Raw genomic sequence first — 22,733 nt, 5'->3', positions numbered from 1 at the left:
GTTATATGCTTGATAGTTGTCATTTGAAAAACAAATTAAAATGATTTAAGTGAAAATTGTCTACCACAATGCTAGGTCGTCTAACACCAAACAGATGATAGTATAGATAAGGTCAGATGACTCCACGTCATCTCCCAATGAATCCAATAGTGAAATCAGTAAATTAGTGTTCATATCTATTCATAGACAATAAAAGTTAACAATAACAATAAAGTAAAAGCGAGATTGAGATTATTGTGCAGAGTAGAGATTAAAATAGTGAAAGGAAGTAGGTTGACTCTCAACCTTTCCAACAATGAATTCTTCATTAGTTGGTAAATATATCATTCATTCAATCATCTAAAAAAAATTGAATTGACCAAACATGTGTCACTCAAAGACAATCAAATCTCATTCCACTAATTATTCAGTAGTACCTTACTCGTCTTCATGTGATATGAGTTTATTTTAGATTTGTCCATTTTAAGGGTGACACTTTGTTTATGATTTGGATTTTAGCAATGATAAGGTGAGACCTAGGGAAGATCCCCACATGACACAAACTTAACCAAGTGGTTAAGTAAGTGTGAAGATTCACTTCCAAAGGCAAAAGGAAAAACACAATATATAGTGAAGATGATGTACAGTTGCAGAATTGAAAGATATAAAAGAAGAAACAATTAAGATGAATGGAACCGAATTGAAAATGGAAGAACAAAACAAGAACATAAACACAATGAACAATGGTGTAATAGAAAATGGAAAAAGAGATGAAGGAAAGAAAGCTTATGATGATGGACAAGAGTGAACACGCCACTTGGAGTGTGGATTCTCCAAGATAAGTGAGGAGGACCGCCACTTGAAGTATAATAAAAATCATAATATGACAAAAGAACTTGTCTGGTGTAGTAATTAAAGCTTCTTTGGTCACTCAAGGAACTTGACTTCGAGTCCCACCCACTGTAGTTTGTTTCTAACATTAATAAAAATAGGCATAAATAATAATTGTAATAATAATATTGATATTAACACCAAAGAGCATCCTAGTAGTAGTAAAGCAAGCCTGCTACTGTCAAGAAACCTTTCTTTTTCATGCATCCAGAGGCATAGCAGTTGCCAATGCAGGAAAGCATGTTTAAAACTAGGAGATTATCCAAAGCATAACCCCGACAACACCTATTAAGCCCCTTTCCAACCTGCTACAAACCTTCTATATTACTTGTAGTTTTTAATGCATTGCTCCAAATTCAAGTGCCAATCTGAGAACGAGTACTTGAACAATTGTACCCTGTGTTTCAACCATAGCCATGCTCTAAGTTGTGCTAAATGAAAGATTTCTTTTGCATCAGGTTTTCCTTGCTTAAAGATGACAGAGTTCCTTTGTTCCCAGATGACCCTCACAAATGCCATCCATATACCCTTCCAAATCAGATTATGCTTACCACTCATATGACCCAAGTAGAAATTTTCAAAGTGAGTCTTCAAATCCTTATTTTGCACAAACAGGATACCTAACCATCTATAACACACTGATCATACCCTTTGAGCAATTGTACATCTAAGAAAAGGTGTTGAGTCGTCTCTTCCAAATCTTGGCACATCTCGCACGCAATAGAATTAACAACCACCCCTCTCCTAATCAAAGTACTCCTTGTTGGCATTTTATTCAATAGAATCCTTCATGTAGTAGGGCGAACATTAGGGAAAGATTTAGCTTGCCAAAACTGATTGAAAAATTTGTGGTTCTCTCCTGGGTTTCGCGCTGCAAGACACTCATAAGCTGATCTCACAGAGAACTCCCCTGAAATATCCTCACCCCAAACCTGTATGTCCTGTCCACATAGAGATTTTACTAACCATTTCTTCCTCTTGTACAACTTCCCAAACAAACTTGACTCTTATCCATCTTAACCGCCAATTCCATGTTGACTCAGCCCAAACACCTACCTCTCCCACTGTCCTCCCCTGATCCAAAGATAGAGCATAAAGTCTAGGATACATCGAACTGAGGATATGGCTACCACCAATCCAATTGTCCTCCCAAAATCTAAATTTATCCCCGGAACCAACTTTCCATAGTAAACCTTCTTGGAACCAACCACAACAAATTTTGGAAAGATCTCTCCACCACCATGACTGGAAATTCATATGAACTTGACTACAGTTTGTATCCAACCTGTATTTCGATTACAAGATCTCTTTCCATTTTCCTTGTTCATTTCTTACAAACCGCCACTAACAACCCTCATTTCCATTCTTATCCATTCTCACCTCCTCTGTCTTGTCAAAAGTCGGCTTAGGATGATAAAGCCTTTTAACCTCTCTAGATGGGCCAGATGCAAGATCAAGTACAGGTCTACTGTACCTAGGAATATTGACATACAACTTCATATTTCCTATATATATTTGGTCTAGCTCCCTTTCCAGTCTTGTCACATTTGTGACATCAAAGAACCGCACAAACCCGAACCTTTTGTCCCACCTATTACGCCTTCGTGAGATACACACTTATTTCACCCTTGCCCATTTTTGAAAAACCTTAAACATGTCCAGTTCTCTATGACTCCCCGAAAAGTTGGAAAAGAAAAAGGTTGTGCAATTGCCACCTGAGCGAGGTTGCTTGAGCCCTTCACTTCTCCTCCCGCACTCCTCCCTCCTCAGAAAGTCCTTCGCGGCTTCCTTGCGACCATTCTCTCTCTCTCATCTCTTTTTCTCTCGCGACCTTTCTCTCTCTCACCGTCTTTTTCACCTACGTGCTTGGAAAAATTTGTATGTAATCACTTTTATTCTTACATACAGAAAAATCCGTATGTAATGTCTATTTGCATACTGAATTAAATTTGTACATAAATATCCGTATGTAATAATCGGTATGTAAATGAACAATTTCTTGTAGTGTACTCTAGCCTATCTTGCTATTTGGACCCCTAAAGAGAGCCCAAATTATTTACAACATGTTTTAATTTTTAAGAAGACCTGAAGAAAGAACAATTGGTGTTCTGGTTTATGCCAGTTCTTCCTCTGGAGAGGTCCGTTAGATCTTGTAGGGTCTTGACTTGATTGTTGAGATGACTGCTCATAGTGTGAATGGTCTCTTGAGTAGTTGGTCATCATCTTGTCTACTTGGATTGTATCATCATGCGTATACTCAAGGTTTTTAATTAAAGATAAAATTGAATTATCAACAATTAAAGTCAGAAAAGACCAAACATTTTAGCGCAATTAGGTATTAAAGAACAAAATTTTCATTGCACAAAACCTCAAATTTCATTGTGAAATTACAAGAGAAACAACCCAAAGGATTTTAGTCTTTCATGCAGAGGTAAAACAAAAATATTACAAAGAATAAAATAAGAAAATTAAGAAAAACCTAATGCTCTATTTTTTGAACGCCACTCTGAAGCTTGGTGATTTATCCTTGAAGTTTGTATATTTTTATAGGTTTTTCTACCTCAAGAACTTAGGAAAATATTCTAGTTCCAATTTTGTTAACAGTTTCTTAGTTTCCAACTTTTCAGAATTCTCATATCATGTTTCGAGTTTTATCACGATTCTATTTCTTCGTATTTTGTAGAACATTTGCTTCCAATTTTGTTTAAGAGATATTATAGATTTTCTTCTCTTATTTTTCTCCCCATATTTTGTTTTTTTTATTCAAGCAAACAACTTAAACATTCGCATTTTGGTTCACTCATAGTTATAGAAACTTCATTTACATCATCTACTCTAAAAATACATAATTAACAATTAAGTCCAAATAAACTCAATTAAATAAATCTCAATTAAAACGATGAATTTATTCATATTTAAAGTTCAATGATATATGATTAAAACTTTAAAGTGTAAATAAAATTAAATTCTCAATACTCCTTAATAAAATCTCTTAAATATATTAAACAATTGAACCTAATTATTTTCTATTATATATCTCCATTTACGGAGGCTTGAAAGAAAGTACCATCTCATATTATTTTTTATTGATTTAAATATGAATTAATTTTTTACAAGTTGTCCTTTATATGCTTGGACAATCTCATTCAAAGCTCAGAGTCCAAAGCCTAACACAAGAACTTCACATTTCTAATAGTTTATAGATGTTCCACTTTTCAGTAAAAACATAATGCTCTTACTCTGCAAGATTATTGGAATATCCTAAATACAGAATCCCTAAAATAGTCTAGAACAAGAAGGAATTAAACACAGATATTATGCATCTAAAGGCTTCAAACAAACTTGAACACCATATTTAGGTTTAATTGTGAGGACAACCACTGGTGCATGCCTATAACTCTCAGAAATGGTGAAGCTAAACTGAGAGATGAACATGGCGAGTATGATCTTGGCTTCCATGATGGCAAATGATTGTCCAACACAGTTTCTAGGGCCAGTAGCGAAGGGTATGAAGCGACCAGGTGTGAATGATTTTGAAGCAAACCTCTGAGGGTTGAACTCATTTGCATCTTCACCCCACAGTTCTTCACTGTGATGAATGGCCAACACTGGAATCCAAATTGATAAGCCTTTAGGAATGTGGAGGTCTCCCAACTCAATGTCTTCGAAAACCATTCTTGGAAGCACAGTTGCAGGAGGATACAGCCTCATTGACTCATTGATCACCATTTGTAACTGCAATATCACATCATTTACTTGGATTTGTTGGTCAAAATTTTATATATCTTTTCACTGAAAGTTAATGATTAATCTTTCAAACTACTGTCATCTGTTTAATGGGATTCATATTTCTTAAACTATGTCTATTGGTCGTAGCTTTGTGTTGCGTAAAGAGGATTTTAGAAGACATTCTATCACACAAAAAATTATTAAATAAAAACTAATTTTAAAAATAAAAAATAATTAGTTGTTATATTGACAAAATTAGATACTATTTTACAGATTAAAAAAATTATTAGTATATAAATTAGTTTCTATTTTTGATAAATAGTTTCTAAAATTAGATACCAATTTAGAAATCATTTATCAAAAATAGAAACTAATTTATATACTAATAATTTTTTTAGTCTATAAAATAGTATCTAATTTTTTTAATATAATAATTTTTTTTTTAAAAATTGGTTTCTATTTAATGATTTTTTAATAGTGTATACACAACCAATAAAAACTAAAAAAAATTAAAAAAATAATTAATAAAAATATTAAAAAAGAGAAAGAGTATGTATCATTAATGCTCAAATAAATTTTTAAAAGATGTAAATTTGGGACGACTTTAATATTACCAACTAATTTAACTAATTTTCTTAATAATACTGAAATAGTTAAATGGATTTTATAAAGATATGATAGAGTATATAATGTTATTTTTTATAATAATTATTTTAAAAATCATATTTAAAATATTTTTATAATTAATTGATACTAAGAAAATTATTTATCCTTATATTTATTATATCAATAAGATATCTTCATTTGTCTAAGTATTCTATTACCAGACACACAGAGACAATTAAATATAAGTTTGTACTCAGTTAAAATATTTAATAAAATCCTTTGGTATGATGATTATCAAAATAATAAAACTTATTATATTGTCCCTAAATTTTATGCTATTTTAAGAACACAAATTTTCAAGTAAACAATAAAAATAGAGTCATAAATCATTGGCTATTTGGGCTGGGCTTACCAAGTAACTTGCATCGGAAAGAAATTGCCTTGTAAGATTAAAGTAAAAAAAAATGTTGCATTTATCTAATTGGTTATTTTATCTTCAATATATACTCCCTTTTATTAGAATGGTTAGATTTAATCATTTGGAAAAAATAATGTAAAAATATTTAAATATACAGAAATAATGGAGAAAAATCATTCAATATAATATTTTTCAATTCTATTGAGTTTGGAAAATTTTAAACTTTATGCATTATACTCCTATCTAGTGATGCATTATTATATATTTTTGAAAATATTAATTATTATAACAATATTTTATAAAACATATCTAAAATATTTTTAATTAGTTGATAAAACTATGAATATACGAGAACTAATATCCTTAATAAAGTATACCTATTTATTAAATAAAAATTAATTTAAAAAAAAAATTAATTATTATATTAACTAAATTATATACTAGAGATTAAAAAGATATTTACATCCAAATTAGTTTATATTATTGATAAATAATTTATAAATTGATATCTAATTAGTTATTAATGTTTTAACTATCAACTTTCTAAGTAATTGGTGGTTAGTTAGATATTCATTAAAAATTATTTAGCTGTTCAAAACTAATTTAGATATCAATAATTTTTTAAGTCTCTAAAATAGTATTTAATTTAATTAATATAGTAGTTAATTATTTTTATTTTTAAAATAAATTTTTATTTAATAATTTTCTTGTATTTAATTTAATTAATATAGTAGTTAATTATTTTTATTTTTAAAATAAATTTTTATTTAATAATTTTCTTTTGTAGTGATAACTTAAATATATATATAAAAAAAAGAAATACAGAATTATATTCGGAGAAAAACATAGTAATTTGATACTAACCAGAGTGAGCTTGGAGAGTTGATCAAGTGATGGAGTTTCCCCTTTGCATATCTCTTTAACCTCAGCTCTGACTTTGTCTTGCCAATGTGGATTGCTAGCTAGCAACATCACTGTCCAAGTAAGTAAGAGTGCAGTGGTTTCATGTCCAGCAAAGAAAAATGTTTTGCATTCATCCATAACTAGTTGAAGATTCAAGCTTCCACCCTCTTTCTTCATCTCATCCAAGAGTATTCCCAACAAATCATTCCCACATGAATTGCTTCTCCCCATCTCCACATAATCTGCCCTACCCTTTATGATCTCCTTTAAGAGTTTCTCCACCTCCTTCTTCATTCTCTTTATCTCTCTATTGTATTTGTTTGGGAAAAACCTATAACATATCAATTTCACCGTAAATGGTGTAAGTTTACATTGAAAAAAAGGCACATGGGAACTAGGATCATATATCTTTAATCTTTTTTAGGAGACTGATTGATCATTCTGAAATCTTTTTTTTTGACTCAATTAAAAACTTGATTTTGGATTACTTCTAATTTTGCTTCTGATTATTTTTCCTTTTTTTATTGGTATCTTGATCCGTTTACTTGTTTGCTTATGATGTAAACTCTTAGTAGTTTATTAGTTTGAGTAGTTTGGTTTGATGGTACTATCCTTTTAGGTGTCTTTAATGGTTGAGTTGGTAGGTTCTAACAAAGTTATAACACTACAAGACAATCATGAAATAGAAATCAATTTTAGAGACAAAAAATAATTAGTTGTTATACTGACTAAATTAGAGACCATTTTATAGATTAGAAATTTTGGTTTCTAAATTAGTTTCTCTTATTCTTAAATAGTTTCTAAATTGTTATCTAATGAGCTATCAAAGTTTTAACTACCAATTATTTAGATTCTAAATTTGGTAACAAAAACCTTTGTCTAATTAGATACCAATTTAAAAACCATTTAAAAATAATATAAACTAATTTAGAAATCAAAATTTTGTTTTTAGTCTCTAATTTAGTCACTATAACAACTAATTTTTTTATCTCTAAAATTAATTTTTATTTCATGATTTTCTTATACGGTAAGGTTTCATTTCTTTAATAGAATTATTGGTATATACATAGATTTGATCGACCCTTAACTGATTCATATATATTTATTTATTTATTTTACATATTCCAATCTACGGTAAAAAAAAGAGATCTCATTGTGAAAAATGAAAAAGTGAGATTGACATACCTGCTTCCAGGAAGGAGAAGACGGCGAGTTGATTGGGCAACACGAGTCTGTAGTTGTGTGAGGAGATAAAATATTTGCTTTCCCTTTTTATAGCTTGTGCCAAACTCAGTTCTTGAGATAATATCTGCAGTGAGTTCAGTCAAATACTCTCCAATCTCCACCTCACTTTCTCCACCTTCTAATGCATTTTTCAATGACTGAAGCATGTCCTTTGTGCACTCCACCATGTACCCACCATAGCCCTACACATTAAATCTCCATCTCCAATCATTTCTATTCAATATCACTCTTATCCCTTCAAATTTGTTATAAACTCTTCAATTTTGTGCCAATCAAACCTCACATCTTTATAATTTTTTATAAATTTCTATTCAAACCAGTCACACTTAAAAGGATGAATGATAGAACAACACACAAGCATGAACACATAGATTAAGTGAAAAATTCTATCTGCTACAAGTTTTATGCACAAAAACATGAAAGAAATAGCAATATATTACCTGAGATCCAAATCTCCAACTTAATTAAAAGTTATAACGAATGATAAACAGTTTCAATTACAAGATAATGTTCTGTTTTGAAACTCTGTTGGGTCCATCTCCTTGGAAGGCGAATCGAGTAAGAAGAAACAAGGACCAAGCAGTAGAAAAGAAATAGTGGGCACAAGAGCAGCAGAAGACAAAAATACTATTCATAACCTTTTTTGTAATTCTGATGATGACATTATTTACTGTAATAGACTATTATTTTGGGAAAATAAAAGATGTTCAGAGAGTGGAAATGTATGGGAATACGAAAAACAGATTGGGATTTATAAGAAAATTTTATAAGAAGATGGGAAGAAAAATGAATATATTTTTTTTTTCATTAATGTGCAAGTGTATTATGAAAACTTAAGAATTCATTAATATATCCGCTAATTATAAAATTTTATAATTATTAAATTAATTATGTATAATATTGTATAATAATTATGTATAATTTAATAATTATTATTTTTTTAATATTTTTTTAAGTTGGTAGATGAAAATCATAAAATAAACCTTCAACTTGTGTGTAGCTTAAAAAAATGTTCTTTACCATAAACTTGGTACCATGATTAAGACATTAAGAAACTTGATGAAATGAAACAGAGATATAGGCACACAGATAAAGTAAGCCAAGAAAAAACAAACAGAAGATTTTTAAAAGACAGAACCTAAAAGTATATTGATTAATTAGCAAAAAGTTTTGATGTGTGACTGGTTAAATAGTGTAAAGAGCTAAAATATACCTTAAGTCTCTCTCCCTTGAATGCAGGAACAACCAAGTGACGTTGGTGGTGCCAATCTTCACCATTGACCATCAACAACCCTTTCCCTATGAAATGTTTGGAACCTTGTTGTTGTTGCCATGATTTCCCAGATATGGAGTTGTACTTTGATAAAAATTCCTTTATGAGTGCAGTGTCTGTTAGACACAACCTTGGTTCTATTCCATTCCAGTATAAGAATCTCTTTCCTACATCGTCATGGTAAACCCAAATAACAAAATGAACAAACAGAAGATTAACACACACTTCTGCATACACATGTACATACAACAACATATTTAAATTAACTTGTTTTCATTTTTAATCCCATTAATGTTATCGATATGAACATAGAAATAGAGAACACATGTATGTCTACCCATACATAACTTATAAGATGAGATAAAAAAAAAAAAAAAATTGGGACAAATTTCATGGAATTTTGGAAACTTTAAAGAGTTTTGATATTGAGAAATTATCATTCCCTTTCTTTCTACTCTTTTTTCTTAAATAGGCATAGAAAATTCTACAAGTATTGTGAATTTTAAAAATTACAAAAATTATACCCTTATGTTTAGCTACTTCTTGATATATATATATATATATATATATATATATATATATATATATATATATATATATACACACATATATATAAAAAGGTTGATTCAAACCTGTTTTAGAATATGAAAATAAATTTGGTTTTTTTCAATTTATCCGAATAAATTCAAGACTTCGAGGAAAGATGAATTGAAAAAGTATTTAATCAAACTTGAAAACATGTTGAGTTTTGATAACTAATTCTGATATTGAGCCTTGATTTGCTTTCAAATTTAAAGAGATTAAAAAATGCTAACAAATGAAGTTAACATACTATTAAAATATTAAATTCTGATACAAATATTAACTTCATTTTGAGATGTATACATTGCTTATAGAATATATTATTAAAGTTATATGTAACCGTAGTGAACTTGGAAAAAAGTCTTTTCAAAATTAAAATTAATTAAATTATATTTGAGATGGTTATGTTATTTATTAATGATTTTGATTATATAACTTTAAAAAGATAGTTTTAGCAGCTCAAAGGGTTAAAAAGAATGAGTTATTATTCTATATCAATATCATTTATCTTAATTTTCAAACATCCTACATTAAAAGGTGATTAGAAAAGGAAAGAAAAAAAAAAGAGAATAAAAGATAAGGTTGTTTAGATAGAAGGAAAGATAATAAAAAAATTGATTGATAAATAGATTTTTTTTGTATATATTTAAAAAATATTTTTTAAAATATAAATTAAAATGAAAAATTATTATAAAACTTTAATAAATAAAAAAATTATATTCCAAAATAAAAATATATTAAAATAAATTAATTTACAAAATATCAAAATTTAAATTAATAAATTTATCTTATTTATTATTTTAATATTTTTTAATTCTTTATTTTATTATAATGAAAAGGTAAATTATATTTGATTAAAGAAATAATATACTAAATTAAAATATAAGCAATTATATACTTTCTCGCAAATCCTTCTTCAATTGTGAATAAAATTTCCTATCCATAATATTTTTTTATTTTTCACAATTTTAATATTTTGTTGCCTAATTTTTTAAACTTATCATACCACCACAAATTTTTTAATATGGATCATGCATTTACATACGAAACAGGAGATGTATGATAACAATTGATTTTATTTAAAATTAATCATAATTAACTATTCTTAATATTTCACTTTTTCAAAACCATAGCATATAAGACTATATTGTATAGGAACAAATTTCAATCAAAGGTTAAGAGTAAAAGAATTTATGTTTGGAATCACTTTTTTATTCTCATAGAAAACAAATTACTTGCATATTTGTGTCTTAGCATGTAGAATCCTTAAAATTTCACATCCAATATAAAAAATTGGATGCATATGAGAGTGTGTATAATAAAATTTCACATTCATTCTAATGTGTTGGTGAGATATATAGTAAAAGAGACATACCATATTGGTTGGACCACTGAACAAAATGAGGCAAAATACGAGGAACAATATCATGGCTGATAGTTTTCATGTCTTGAGAAACTGCTCTTGAAACAAGGGAACTCATTTCTATGATGTTGCCAAGAAGAAAACTAGGTTTAGGACCATGAACACCTTGTTTCTCCATCATCTTCCTTATGCTCATTGGAGTGAACCAGTAACATGAAATGGTCTCATAGGCACACTTCAGTACCAGACTCACAAAGATAACCAAAAGGGTTGTGATGATCACCATTACCATGGATCAAACACACCAACAAAATATGTTACAAAGTTGTGAATGAGACACAATTTCTTTCAACTGAGGCACTAATATATAATACAATTTTCTCAATCAGACCCTCTAATTATGTATAATATATTAATAATAATAATAATAAATATAATTCAATGTTTTTCCATTTCATAATAATTGTGGGGTTGGTGGGGACTTCAATCAGAATATAAATAATAGTTGAATTTATTGTATATTATTTTCTTTTAAGATTTCACAATAGTTTTAAGGTGCATTTACTGATTTTGCTAAAAATATTCATGCATCATAAATTTTAATATTAAAAAGATGGGTTTAATTTTGATTAATTGGATAAAAGTTATACACTATTGAATGATTAACATTTATGTTAAATATAGTTTTTAAAATATTATTCTAAAATTAATAATTTTGCTATTGCAATTTATAATTTAGATTATTATATATAAGAACTGTTTACATTGTAATTACTTTTAATTAATTAATTAATTTAAATATTTTTTATAAAAACTAATTACAAAATAAATCGATAATTATTTTCATTAATAACTGGATTGTATCTCCGCATTTCTATTATGATTAAAAATTAAGTATAAAATTGTGTATATAAAAAAAATTGTTACCAGAAATGGTATTACTGTATGATTATTAAAAAAAATCATCCGAACAAAAATAGAAGAGATCTCATCAGTGACAACACATATCATATCTGTCCAAATACGTGTCAATTAAATCCTTTTGAAAAATTTAAAGTTTTATAAATACAATAAATAATATATATTAAAGATGTGTCATTAAATGCAATAAATAAATTATCAGCAATATCTATTTAAAAAGATATAATATTAAATTCATAGAATATTTAATCATATTGTTTGACTTTATTTAATGAATTTAATATATCGACTTTTTTTATGATTTAATGTTAGTATATGAAATAAACTGGAAAAAAAATTAAATTATATGTATATATAATAGACATTTTGAGTGGGTAAAATAAGCATTTAGGTTTAGAATGGTCACTCACAAAAAGGAATGCTAGAAAATTTGGGTAGAAGTGGACAACAACAACTTGCAGCTGGCATGTATTCTACAGAATGCAGCCAAAACAAAATATTAAGTATATATGTGAATAAAATGTAACTTAAATATACTATCTTCAATACATAATTTAAATATTTACTGTGCACTTGTTCGTGCAATTCCATTGGTGATTCACTAGTTCAATCTACAAGGTAGCTCTAGACTAATTTTAACAACTCTATCCAAGACAAGAACTGGTTTCCTTTCAAAATAAATAAGGTAGCTCTAGCAGCTTTGCACTTCCCTTTTACAAATGATCAATTATTTGCTCAAGTATCTCTGCAAATACGGAAGTTTTTTTGAGGTTAACCAATGAGAGATTTGGTTGCTACATGTGTCCAGAGATTTTGGGTTACAGTTAACTCATGTTCTAAGAAGATCCTGCATCGTGCAACTTTTGCAGGATCTTGTTGGTGTAAGTTTCATAGACCAACTTAGAGGCCAAGAGAAAGAAGATTAACATTTTAATATCATTGAATTTTATTCTAATTTTTCTTAAAAAACTAATGAGACATGTATAATTACAATTCACTAGGTTTGTTATATAATGTATGAATGGAAAATGTAAATGTTTATTTTGTTCTATCTACAGATTTTTAGCTCTCTAACAAATGGTACTTTCATCAACTTACCCCCCTCCCACTCACGACGACCATGAAAAGGTTTATTTGTAGCACCAACAAAAGCTGAGAAAATATACACATGGAAAAAGAACCAAATGAAACCAGAGGGCAGTGAAAAGTAAAGTGCAAAAATTATAAAATCATAAAGGTTGAAGTTAATGCAGGTCAAACTCTCCATAAATTTAATTTCTGAAAAACATTGCTGAAAAGTATCAAACATGCACCTCCAAATCCAACTGTCTAACAAGAGCTGTCAACCTAACTTAAAAAATGAAACATGTCAAATGAGCTTCTTTTCTATTTCTTCTAATTTGGCAGGTTTATTTGACAGCCACTGCTTTATATTGCAGGCAAGAGTTACAAGAACAAACTGAGAGAAGCACAGATTCATAATTATTGCTTCAAAAAGGAAAGGATACTTCTCAGGAGGATGCATGGTCAAATAAAATATATGAAGAACAAAATAGCAGCATAAAATAAAGAACATGGTTGCTGAGCCCCATGAACTATTAAGGTAATTAGTCTCTCTTACTCTGTGTTGAACGGGTGCATTGAGTATCACGACAAACACGGCAAGTAAAGCCAAATATGCAACAACCAAGTTATCCCGACATATCAAAGGAAACATGGAGAGCATGGCGAATTGTGTGAACCACTTGAAAATAAAAGGCTCGTCAACAGCCAGCAGGGTTGCTGGAAGAATTGGCAGCAAAATAGACTTCTCATGAACTGTAAGGGCAAAAAGGGGAAGAGACAATTTCTCATAAGCTTTTTCTTAATATTTACAACTCTGGAAAATGAAAGAAAAGAAATACTACCAACCTTGAAAAGAAAACAAGTAAAACGAGAAAGAACTATTCAGCAACGCATAAAGGAAACCTCGATAGCTGGGAGACTTTATTTGCTGAATCATTGAAGGAAGACATGTTATAACTGTTGCGGTGAAGCTGATAAGCTTCAGAGACTCTTTTGTGAATAATCTTTTCCACTTGATGAGAACTGAAGAGGCACACCAAAAGTTGGCCACGTAATCCTCAAATATTCCCCTTTCAAATGGAGCAAGACGGGAGAGGACCTGTGTCACAAGTGCCACATGCAAATAACAAGAGTCCTTTATAAGGATCAGAAAATAATTGAAAAGGCATCTCTGTTCTTTAATTTAAAGTATCAATCAACACCCACCGCTAGTTTAAACTTATACCACAGCATATCAACATATATCCCTCAGTCTTTAGACCTATTGCTAATACCTCATTTAAGGCTTCACATTCCTAGCTTTAGTTGCAAACTTTCAATCTAGAAATTCCATAGATCTGCTCCTTTATTTTAAATATACACTAAATGACATTAATACTTCATCTGTGATCCAGAATGCATGGAGACGTCCCTTCTAATAGACATATTCAAGGCTCGTGTTACTTGTTCAGTAGCCGATGCCAAACTTTTTGTTACTTTTGTACCCAAGCAACTTGGACGGCATTTTTAAAACAAAGACAATTCTTAATTAGTATACTGATTACTGACTACTGAACAGACAGCACAAAGGACACATGCCATTACCAAATTACTAATTCATAAATATCTAAAGAATTTTGAACGAAAATCAGGAAACAAAACAATTATTTAGGATAGTTCATTGATTTCACAATTGGCACACAGGCCACAAAGATGTAGCATAATCAGGAATACGCACACTTAAAGTCAAGATCATAGGGTCCAACGAGATACATAGGAGAACATGATCAAAGAGTCAAGATTGTGTCATAGAAATAAATTATCCAATTATATATCCACATCAAAAAGCTTTCTGACAGTACAGATGGTGAATCAATTTACAGTAGCCTTCGATGATCAACAGAATATCAGTGAAAGCAACTCAAAGTTCTTTCTTGGAAACAGCTCACAGTTCGTTCATGAAAAACAAGGTGACGAGTACAGTAGTGTGTACACATGAAAGAAAGTGAAAAAGGCATTCACATGAAAGGCTTGGTGGAAGGAGAAACCAAGGAGTCAAGATGAGAGTCCACATAATGAACAAAGGCACAAGCATGCATGTTTTTGTCAAAGACCAGCATTGGCCTGAGGATGATTTCTGTGGAAATGATCTAACACAGTAGCTGAATTATATGAACAAGATTGCAATGTGCTGTCACAAAAATTGCGAGCAGCAAAAGTGCTGTGTTTCTGCTATAAATGGGTTTCCCTTGAGCTTCTATCAAGGTTGGAGTTGAGCTATATTGGTTGCAGCTTGATGTACGGGTGCATTAATTTATGTCGTCTGTAGTACTAGTTAGAATGAGTCTAGAAAGTCTTTAAAATGTTATTATTATTAACAGGCTCAACTGTATAATGTTTTGTTTGATACTGGTGTAATGTTTTGTACATGTGGTTTTGTTTATATTTATATTTATATATATATATATATATATATATATATGTATGTAAACAACAGTAGCCTTCAAGATGAAACCCAGTCATGTCATGCAAATTTAGTATAGCCCAAGCCAGATTTCACACAGGTCGGATGAATAACAAAAGCAAAAGTCAGGAGCGACATAAATATTTTGACTCCAAAATGCCCTACCAATTTCTGGACGATCAAATGAAAATTAAATGAAGGTAAAAATTCTAAAACTTGTGTTCATGGGAAACAAGACAGTAAAGGCAATATTATTAACTTCCATGTAAGAATATGACACAAAATTACAAGTTAAGAATACAACGCACTTTGAACCAGGCAATGACAACATTGTTACCTCTAAAACGGATTGTGTTGAATATAGATAAGGCCACCACACAGCTGCAAATGTTCCTAAAACCAACAACCCAAGTTTTAACACCTCAAGGATTGGATGTTTTCGCCTCAGGCATTTTCCTAGTAGATGGCTGAAAAATGCAGGTGCAAAATATGCACTCATCTGAAAAAAATTATATGCATAAAATAATTACAGTCACTGAAGAAGAGTAAACCAAAAACATGAGACCAGATGCAATCACTACTTTAGATAGAGTACATTCTCTTCTTAGCTTATTAACCAACACAACAACCTAATCCATTACTACCATTTGCCATTTCTCTGACAACTATATGGTTTTGTCAACTAAGGATCATATTCAACAACACAGCCAAAAAATTATTGGTACTTGTGAATTAAATTTTAGAAAATAGCAAAGTCACAAAGTCATTAAATTGACAGGGTAAAATATTTAGAAATTTCATTTGGTTTGAACTAGTGTATAAGTGCATCAGCAATTCAGGATACAATTTTAGGGCATGCAAAGTAATTAATTATAAGAATCAACCAAGAAAAAACAAATATAATCTGCAGAACGCAACCAATTGACATCCAATTTAACACCAACCCCAAAAGTACTACAAGAGGAAAATCCATACCATCACAATATAAGCACATGTGCAAAATTTGAAAAATAGACCTATACAATGATGAAGGAGACTAACCTGTTTATGATTTAGAGCTAGACAATAGAGAACAGAACCCACAAAATCTTTCCCAGAGAGGATAGCAGCAACAGCTCCAATAGTAAATCCCAAGCTGATGCAGTTGAACTGAAATACAACAAAATACAATATTCAAAATTACAGCACTACCAAACCAGTGACTGAAAAATATGTAAAGAACCAAAGGCATTGAACAAGAACGACAGAAGAATTTTCTTTTGAAACCTGAAAATGACCATGATCAATTAAGATCAAACAAGGGCTTAGCAATAACGCGGCAGTGTGCCATACTAATTCACTTTTACGGCTCTTTGAAGGTTTGTTGTAATGAACAAAAAGAAAATAGAGGACAGCCGGAAAAAATATCAGGGCATCGGATGATAACACTGTCCACCTCATAAGTAGTTTTCTGCAGAAGTAAGCACAGCTTAAAATATTAATAATGATAATATCAAAGTTAAAATACCCACTACTCAGCAACAAAATTGAAATTAAGAAAATTGTAGCCATCAATAGAATTCTAAATATTAAAAAGTGGGTTTAGTTTCGACGTACTTCAATCCTACAAAATCAGTTTGTAATTCATTTATATACAATAATAAACTGTCATTTTCATTTTGATCCCTGAAAATGTTGTCCCGATTGTAATACAGTCATGAATGAGAAAACCTGAAATTATTCAAACTCTTTCTGCATTCTGCTACCTTCACAGAGGACTAACATAAACGAGTATGAATAAATACAGTTCCTTAAATAGTATTATTCTCCCAATAGAATCTGTGTTTCACCTCAATAAACTATTTTGATCTTTAATGCAAAACCCTAATTATGCAGAACACCGAAGCGATAAAAGCACCCAATGAACTAGATCTAAATTTTTCCCTGTACCTAATTCAAACACTGAATTGTAAGCATGGTATGAATTGAAACTACATTGCAAGTGAAAAGGGGTAATGAAAAAGGGGTAATATGCTGACCCAAGATAGGACTCATGGCCTCTGGAAGTGAGAAGAGCAACGGAATGAGGATGGAAGAATCGAAGAAGATGGCCATGAATGAAACTTTGGTAGGCAGTGAAAGGTGGGTAGTCAAGTCCCCAGTAGCTGAGATCATTGGTGGAGCTGTTTCTGTACCATTCCTTGATTGGAAGGTTAGTGGTAATCTCCATCCAATGCCTCTGAGCCTCGTAATCCCCAAACTTTGGAGGGTTGGCAGCACCAGAGTAAGGGTGCAGTGACACCGCCACACGCACCAACAATGCAAACAACCCAACACTCATGAACACACCTGCTATTCCATTCTGAACCAACCAACAATCACAATCATCATCACTTCCACTCTCTTTCACCTTCTTTCCCTTCTTCATAGCACAAAATCACCACACTTCCATTCACACCAATTTTCTTCTTCAATGAACCCAAAACATAAAGAAGCCAAACTCTTCATCAACCCAACACACGGCAACTTACAAACACATTGAAGTTTCAAAAATGTCCTTCGTTTCGAAAATAAAAATTTCAAACTTAAAACATTATATTTTAAAAAATAGATTATTGGATTCCGAAAACGAGTAGAATCTTTATGAAAATCAAATTTAAAATACAAAAAAAAAAATATTTAAAAAAAATCAGAAAAATATTAAAAAAATTAAATGTATATTCATGTTTATCACTTTTTTTATTTAAGGATATTTTGGTCATTTCACATGGAAAATAAAACAATTGGTTAACGGAAATAGTTGGCAATAAGGAAATGGCAGAGCAGACGCTTTGCCTTTTATTTACCAAACGAAACTATTTTACTATGAAAGCATCTTTCCCAGAATTTTCTTTTAAAATATGATAGAAAATATTTAATACTTCACGTGTGAGTGTTAAAATAAATATTTTGAAAATTAAAATTATTTACTCAGTTAATGTATTCTTTGAAGATTATTACTATATTACTATATATATATATATAATTATTTAACAATTATTTCCCCTTTTCAAAAAAACAGAAAAAGAATAAGTTATTTTAATAATTTGAAAACGATAAGTAAAATTATTTAATATAATTATTAATTATTGTTGTGGAATTTAACTTTTAATGTAAATTTTATATAAAAATTTAGTTAATCGGAAAAACAAAGAAAAAAATAATATTATATTACAACTATTTATTATGAAAATTTAAAATACTATTTAAAATATTTAAATAATACATAAGGACTATAAAATGTTTAAAAATTTAAAATAATATAAATCCTTCAAAAGTGTAGGGTGGGTGAACACTCCAAAGAAGCCAGATGAGTTATTTTAATATTAGAAATTTAACTTTTGAAAACTCATATATTTTACTTGGTATAAAATCAACCAAGTTTAAGGACAAAACAAAACAATATAGTGTATAACAATAAAGGGAAAAGAGAAGTAAACAAATATTTATATTGGATCACCAAATCACTTCATTTACATCCCGTCCTCTTAAGCAAATCACTTAAGAGTTTTTCACTAAAACGAGTTTCAACACCTCTCCGGGACAAGTATTTTACACCTCTCTAGGTACACAAGTTTTAACGTACTTTCAAGAACGAGTATTCAACACCTCGCCGTAAAAACTAGTTATAAATTATAATCTCTCCTGAGATCAAGACCTCTCAAAGATATGAGAAAACATTCTCGAAAGAGATAACAATGCTCATAGGATATCATTTATGATTCGTTGTTCTATGTATTTCTTCTTTGACTTTTAGGTCTTTATATAGCTTTTAGAATGTGATCATTTGAGGCTTGTAATTTGTACTTCACCATATATCAGACGTTTTATATAGAAACTTTTTATCTAAATCATTCTCTGTGCATGTTGAATGTGTGAGCCAATTTGAAATGTTTCATTTCTTTGCTCAAATGTTTATGTTGAAGCTTTAATTCCTCTTGACTCAAATATTTGTTTAAATATGCATAACTTTATTTTCTTCATGTAGTAGACGCTCAATAAGACAAATTTCACTTTGATGCAATATGTTCGTCTTAATCACATATTTCAACTTCAAATATGTTTCTTCATTTGTAGAAATTTGAACGTTGAAGTTTTATCATATTTGTACTTGAATCTTCGTCATATTGTATTATTCTTCATCTTGTTCATATAAGACGCTAAAGAAAAGAATGTTTTGATATTAAACTTTTAATGCGCCTTGAACACTCATTGTACTTTGAATCTTTTCTCTATTTGTATATCTTCATTCGAAACAACTTAATCCTTGCTTGCGAGAATCACACATTGTAGCATCATTTTTTTCTCACCACACGTTTGAAAAAAAGGAAACTTTATCCTTGACAATATTTTGTGCTTTTTAATCAAATATCACATTATTTGAGCTTTGAGTTCTTTCCATATTCAAATATAATTTGAACGTTGAGGCATGTATGTGGCAGCTCTTTAGGATTGCACAAATCTCGTTATGCACTTCATCTTTTCACCAATAGACGTTTGAATAGGAAACTTCATATTTAATCTTCATACGTGTCTTTAAACTCCTTAAACCTTTTCTGGAAATACTATGAATCTTAGAGACAATAATAAACATTAATTAATTGCATGGGTATCATTGAAACATTATCTTTGATATTTCTAAATTATTTAAATCTTCCATTCCAAAAATTCCATTGTAAAAATATTTACAAATACTTTCTAAGTTTGTACAAGATTTAAACATTGAAAAATTTTCATACTTTAACCCTGAATTATTTCCTTAATATATTTTTCAAAAAAAAAATAAACAGTGAATATGTGTGCTTTTTTTTCTCAAAACCTTTCCAATTTAAACATTGTTCATTCCAAAACTTTCTAATATTTTCTAAATCTTAATCCTGAGGACATAACAGTACTTGAAACAATTTATAATCATTATAGAAAATGTATTTCATTCAAAGATTATTAAGACACTCAATATTTGGAGTTTTTGGGATGCTCTATTTTATGTTCGCAAATACAAAAACTTCCCAAACTTAGTCAATTAGTTATCTTATTTGAAAACTTTGATTTATATGAATTAAAATCACCAAATAAAGTTCAAAAATATTAAAGCAATGTCAGAAAAAATCTAAGATCATAGAAATCAAGCATAAACACTCCCTAATGCGTTAGAATATCTAACACGAAAACGAAATGACCATTTAACATGTACAAGTTTAAGTTATGGTTAGCGTGTTCATTAAAATTGTTTTGTTAAGCTTTCTTAAGCTTTGGAGATGTTTGACTTGATATGTCCTTAGAGACCATCTTACGAGATTGTCTAGTATGTCCTTGTACTGTGAGACCATTTATTGTGTCTATGCACAGTTGGACTGTCTAATAGATCAATGCTTTATGGTTTGGCTATTTTGTTCTTGGCACATAGACTGCTTAAAAAGTTTAACACTGAGAGACTATCTAACAATTTTAATATTGTAGGACCGTCTAATAAGTTTTATCTTACTAGACCGTCTGATGAGCCTTTACCTTATTATGAATGAGTGAGCTTTGTTAGAATTCTTAACATATCTTATAATGTTTGTTATCATCAAAACTCATAAATTCTCTTATCACAAGATTGTTTAATGGGTGATAGACCGTTTAGCAGGTACTAGACCATCTAGCGTCTTAACAAAAAGAGAAGAAGAAAATACAAATCATTATAAGAGAAACTGAATTAAACCTTGCTCTTGGATGCAAACCTTCTCACTTATATAATATGATTTATTAAATTTTTTTTTTACTGGCAATCATCCTCGGGTTCTTATTCTTGCTTATAAAAATAATAAAAGAAAAAACAAACCATATTATATTAGTTTTACACCTACTCTAGAGTCGTTCTTTAGACTTCTTTACTATGTATATTTCTAATTTTGAGCTTTAATTTTAGCTTGTCATGTTCTTTTTAGCATTATTTGAAGTATTGTTATAACAACCTAGAGAGGATTTGGGCATACATAAACAATAACATATATGAATAATAAAATTTACATAAAGAAACATTTACATAACATAATATTTGTTATACATTGATGTTCTTGAATAAACGATACACAACAAAACTAAAATTTAATGCGTATAACTATACATATTTGTTTACAAAAGGGAAAATTAATACAAAAATCTCTACAAAACCTAACTAAGCAACTCGTAAGTTGCATGGAATTCAAAAGTTGCTTCATATTTCATACTCTATAACATGTTCATTTGGAATACATATATATATATATATATAAAATAAAACTATGTGAGATTAACTCAATGAGTGGTAATATAACATACAGTAAATAAGTTAATCATTAAACATTTCACAAGTTGGTATTTCAAAAGCAATAAAAGAAATCATATCTCAAATATATCTAAGTAACTAAATTTAACTCAAGAAATATATCTCTTGAACATTTCTTTTCCCATCCTATTGTCATAAAGTTGAGCTCAAACATTTTTAGAGATGTCACTTTCCTCTATGCCATGAATTCTCGGTATTTATACCCCCTTTTGGAGAATTTGAACATAGGGACTCTCATATCCTCTCAGAGTTATTCAGAGACGGATATCCGAATGCTCTTTTGAGTGATACATTTTTTACAAACATACTTTACAATTTCTTTTTTAAGCAACTTGTGAAATATAAAGTTCACTTAAAACTTTATCACATTAGAAGTTATGTTTCAACTTCAAAGTAAAGATAACTTTCAACAATTCCCATAAAGCATTTCATAAGACATAATACTATAATCAAATATTTCCATATGAAAGAACAATAGTGATTTTAGGAATATCTCATAAGAAAGTTTGAAAAGACAATATATCTCTTCAGAAAATGATTCTAGAAGTTAGGATTTCATAACCCATAACCCTATACTTCTTCTATGTCACATTTCTCACCATAAATGGAGGAAAATGATGGAAATAAGAAAACCACTTACCTTGGAAGAAAATTGATTGGTGGAACTTGAAGAGAATGAGGAGAAGAAGTGATGGAAGAAAGAATAATCTCTTGAAACTTTATGATTTAGGTGGTGAGGAAACTTTTTCTCTCTTAGTTCTCAACTTTATTTTATGCTAAAATATGTAAAAATAACAATTTAGGTCTATTTATACTAAAATGATAAGGGTCAATCCGCTAAGCAAATCTCAACATGTTGAGCGGATTGCTAAAAATGGCTTAATGAATTTGGAAATGACTAAGTGAAATTATGTAGAAAACTTCCAAGACTCTCTTTTACATAATTTTGCTGAGCGGAGCCAAATGTGATGAGCGAATTTTTCCTAG

General features: G+C 29.8%; 2 protein-coding genes across 4 annotated transcripts; both read right to left on the bottom strand.

The window, feature by feature from the left end:
- Window positions 1-3,934: 3,934 nt before the first annotated feature.
- LOC137837204 (cytokinin hydroxylase-like) lies at window positions 3,935-11,393 on the bottom strand. The gene is made up of 5 exons (XM_068646133.1): window positions 11,002-11,393; window positions 8,985-9,211; window positions 7,712-7,953; window positions 6,488-6,857; window positions 3,935-4,605 (listed from the first exon to the last, which is right to left on the bottom strand). Exons 1-5 carry the CDS (start codon window positions 11,279-11,281, stop codon window positions 4,186-4,188), a joined length of 1,539 nt encoding a protein of 512 aa, XP_068502234.1. The 5' UTR covers window positions 11,282-11,393; the 3' UTR covers window positions 3,935-4,185.
- Window positions 11,394-12,149: 756 nt separating this feature from the next.
- On the bottom strand, window positions 12,150-17,969 carry LOC137837203 (probable dolichyl pyrophosphate Man9GlcNAc2 alpha-1,3-glucosyltransferase). Of its 3 annotated transcripts, XM_068646131.1 has the most exons (8): window positions 17,437-17,924; window positions 16,685-16,868; window positions 16,460-16,567; window positions 15,756-15,917; window positions 13,822-14,074; window positions 13,532-13,728; window positions 13,009-13,062; window positions 12,150-12,383 (listed from the first exon to the last, which is right to left on the bottom strand). In XM_068646131.1, the coding sequence occupies exons 1-8, from the start codon at window positions 17,823-17,825 to the stop codon at window positions 12,219-12,221; spliced, it is 1,512 nt and encodes a 503-aa protein (XP_068502232.1). In that variant the 5' UTR covers window positions 17,826-17,924; the 3' UTR covers window positions 12,150-12,218. The 3 variants fall into 3 exon arrangements, with proteins under 3 accessions (XP_068502232.1, XP_068502233.1, XP_068502231.1); XM_068646132.1 differs by lacking the exon at window positions 13,009-13,062 and having other exon boundaries at window positions 17,437-17,937; XM_068646130.1 differs by lacking the exons at window positions 12,150-12,383; window positions 13,009-13,062 and having other exon boundaries at window positions 13,149-13,728; window positions 17,437-17,969.
- Between the last annotated feature and the right edge of the window lie 4,764 nt (window positions 17,970-22,733).

This window comes from Phaseolus vulgaris, chromosome 4 (genome assembly GCF_000499845.2).
Source record: "Phaseolus vulgaris cultivar G19833 chromosome 4, P. vulgaris v2.0, whole genome shotgun sequence".
NCBI lineage: Eukaryota > Viridiplantae > Streptophyta > Magnoliopsida > Fabales > Fabaceae > Phaseolus > Phaseolus vulgaris.
Note: the sequence above shows the minus strand (reverse complement) of the source record. Positions and strands in the feature narration are given on the sequence as shown.

Bases quoted from the DNA above. Each gene is read 5' to 3' on its own strand.
- LOC137837204 (XM_068646133.1), bottom strand. From the start codon at position 11,281: ATGGTAATGGTGATCATCACAACCCTTTTGGTTATCTTTGTGAGTCTG. The intron at 6,858-7,711 runs GTATGTCAATCT...GATATGTTATAG, and splicing joins CTTCTCCTTCCTGGAAGCAG to GTTTTTCCCAAACAAATACA. The intron at 4,606-6,487 runs GTTAGTATCAAA...GTGATATTGCAG, and splicing joins AACTCTCCAAGCTCACTCTG to TTACAAATGGTGATCAATGA.
- LOC137837203 (XM_068646130.1), bottom strand. From the start codon at position 17,825: ATGAAGAAGGGAAAGAAGGTGAAAGAGAGTGGAAGTGATGATGATTGT. The intron at 16,869-17,436 runs GTCAGCATATTA...TTACTTCTGCAG, and splicing joins GGCCATGAGTCCTATCTTGG to AAAACTACTTATGAGGTGGA. The intron at 16,568-16,684 runs GTTTCAAAAGAA...GTTGTATTTCAG, and splicing joins TTGATCATGGTCATTTTCAG to TTCAACTGCATCAGCTTGGG.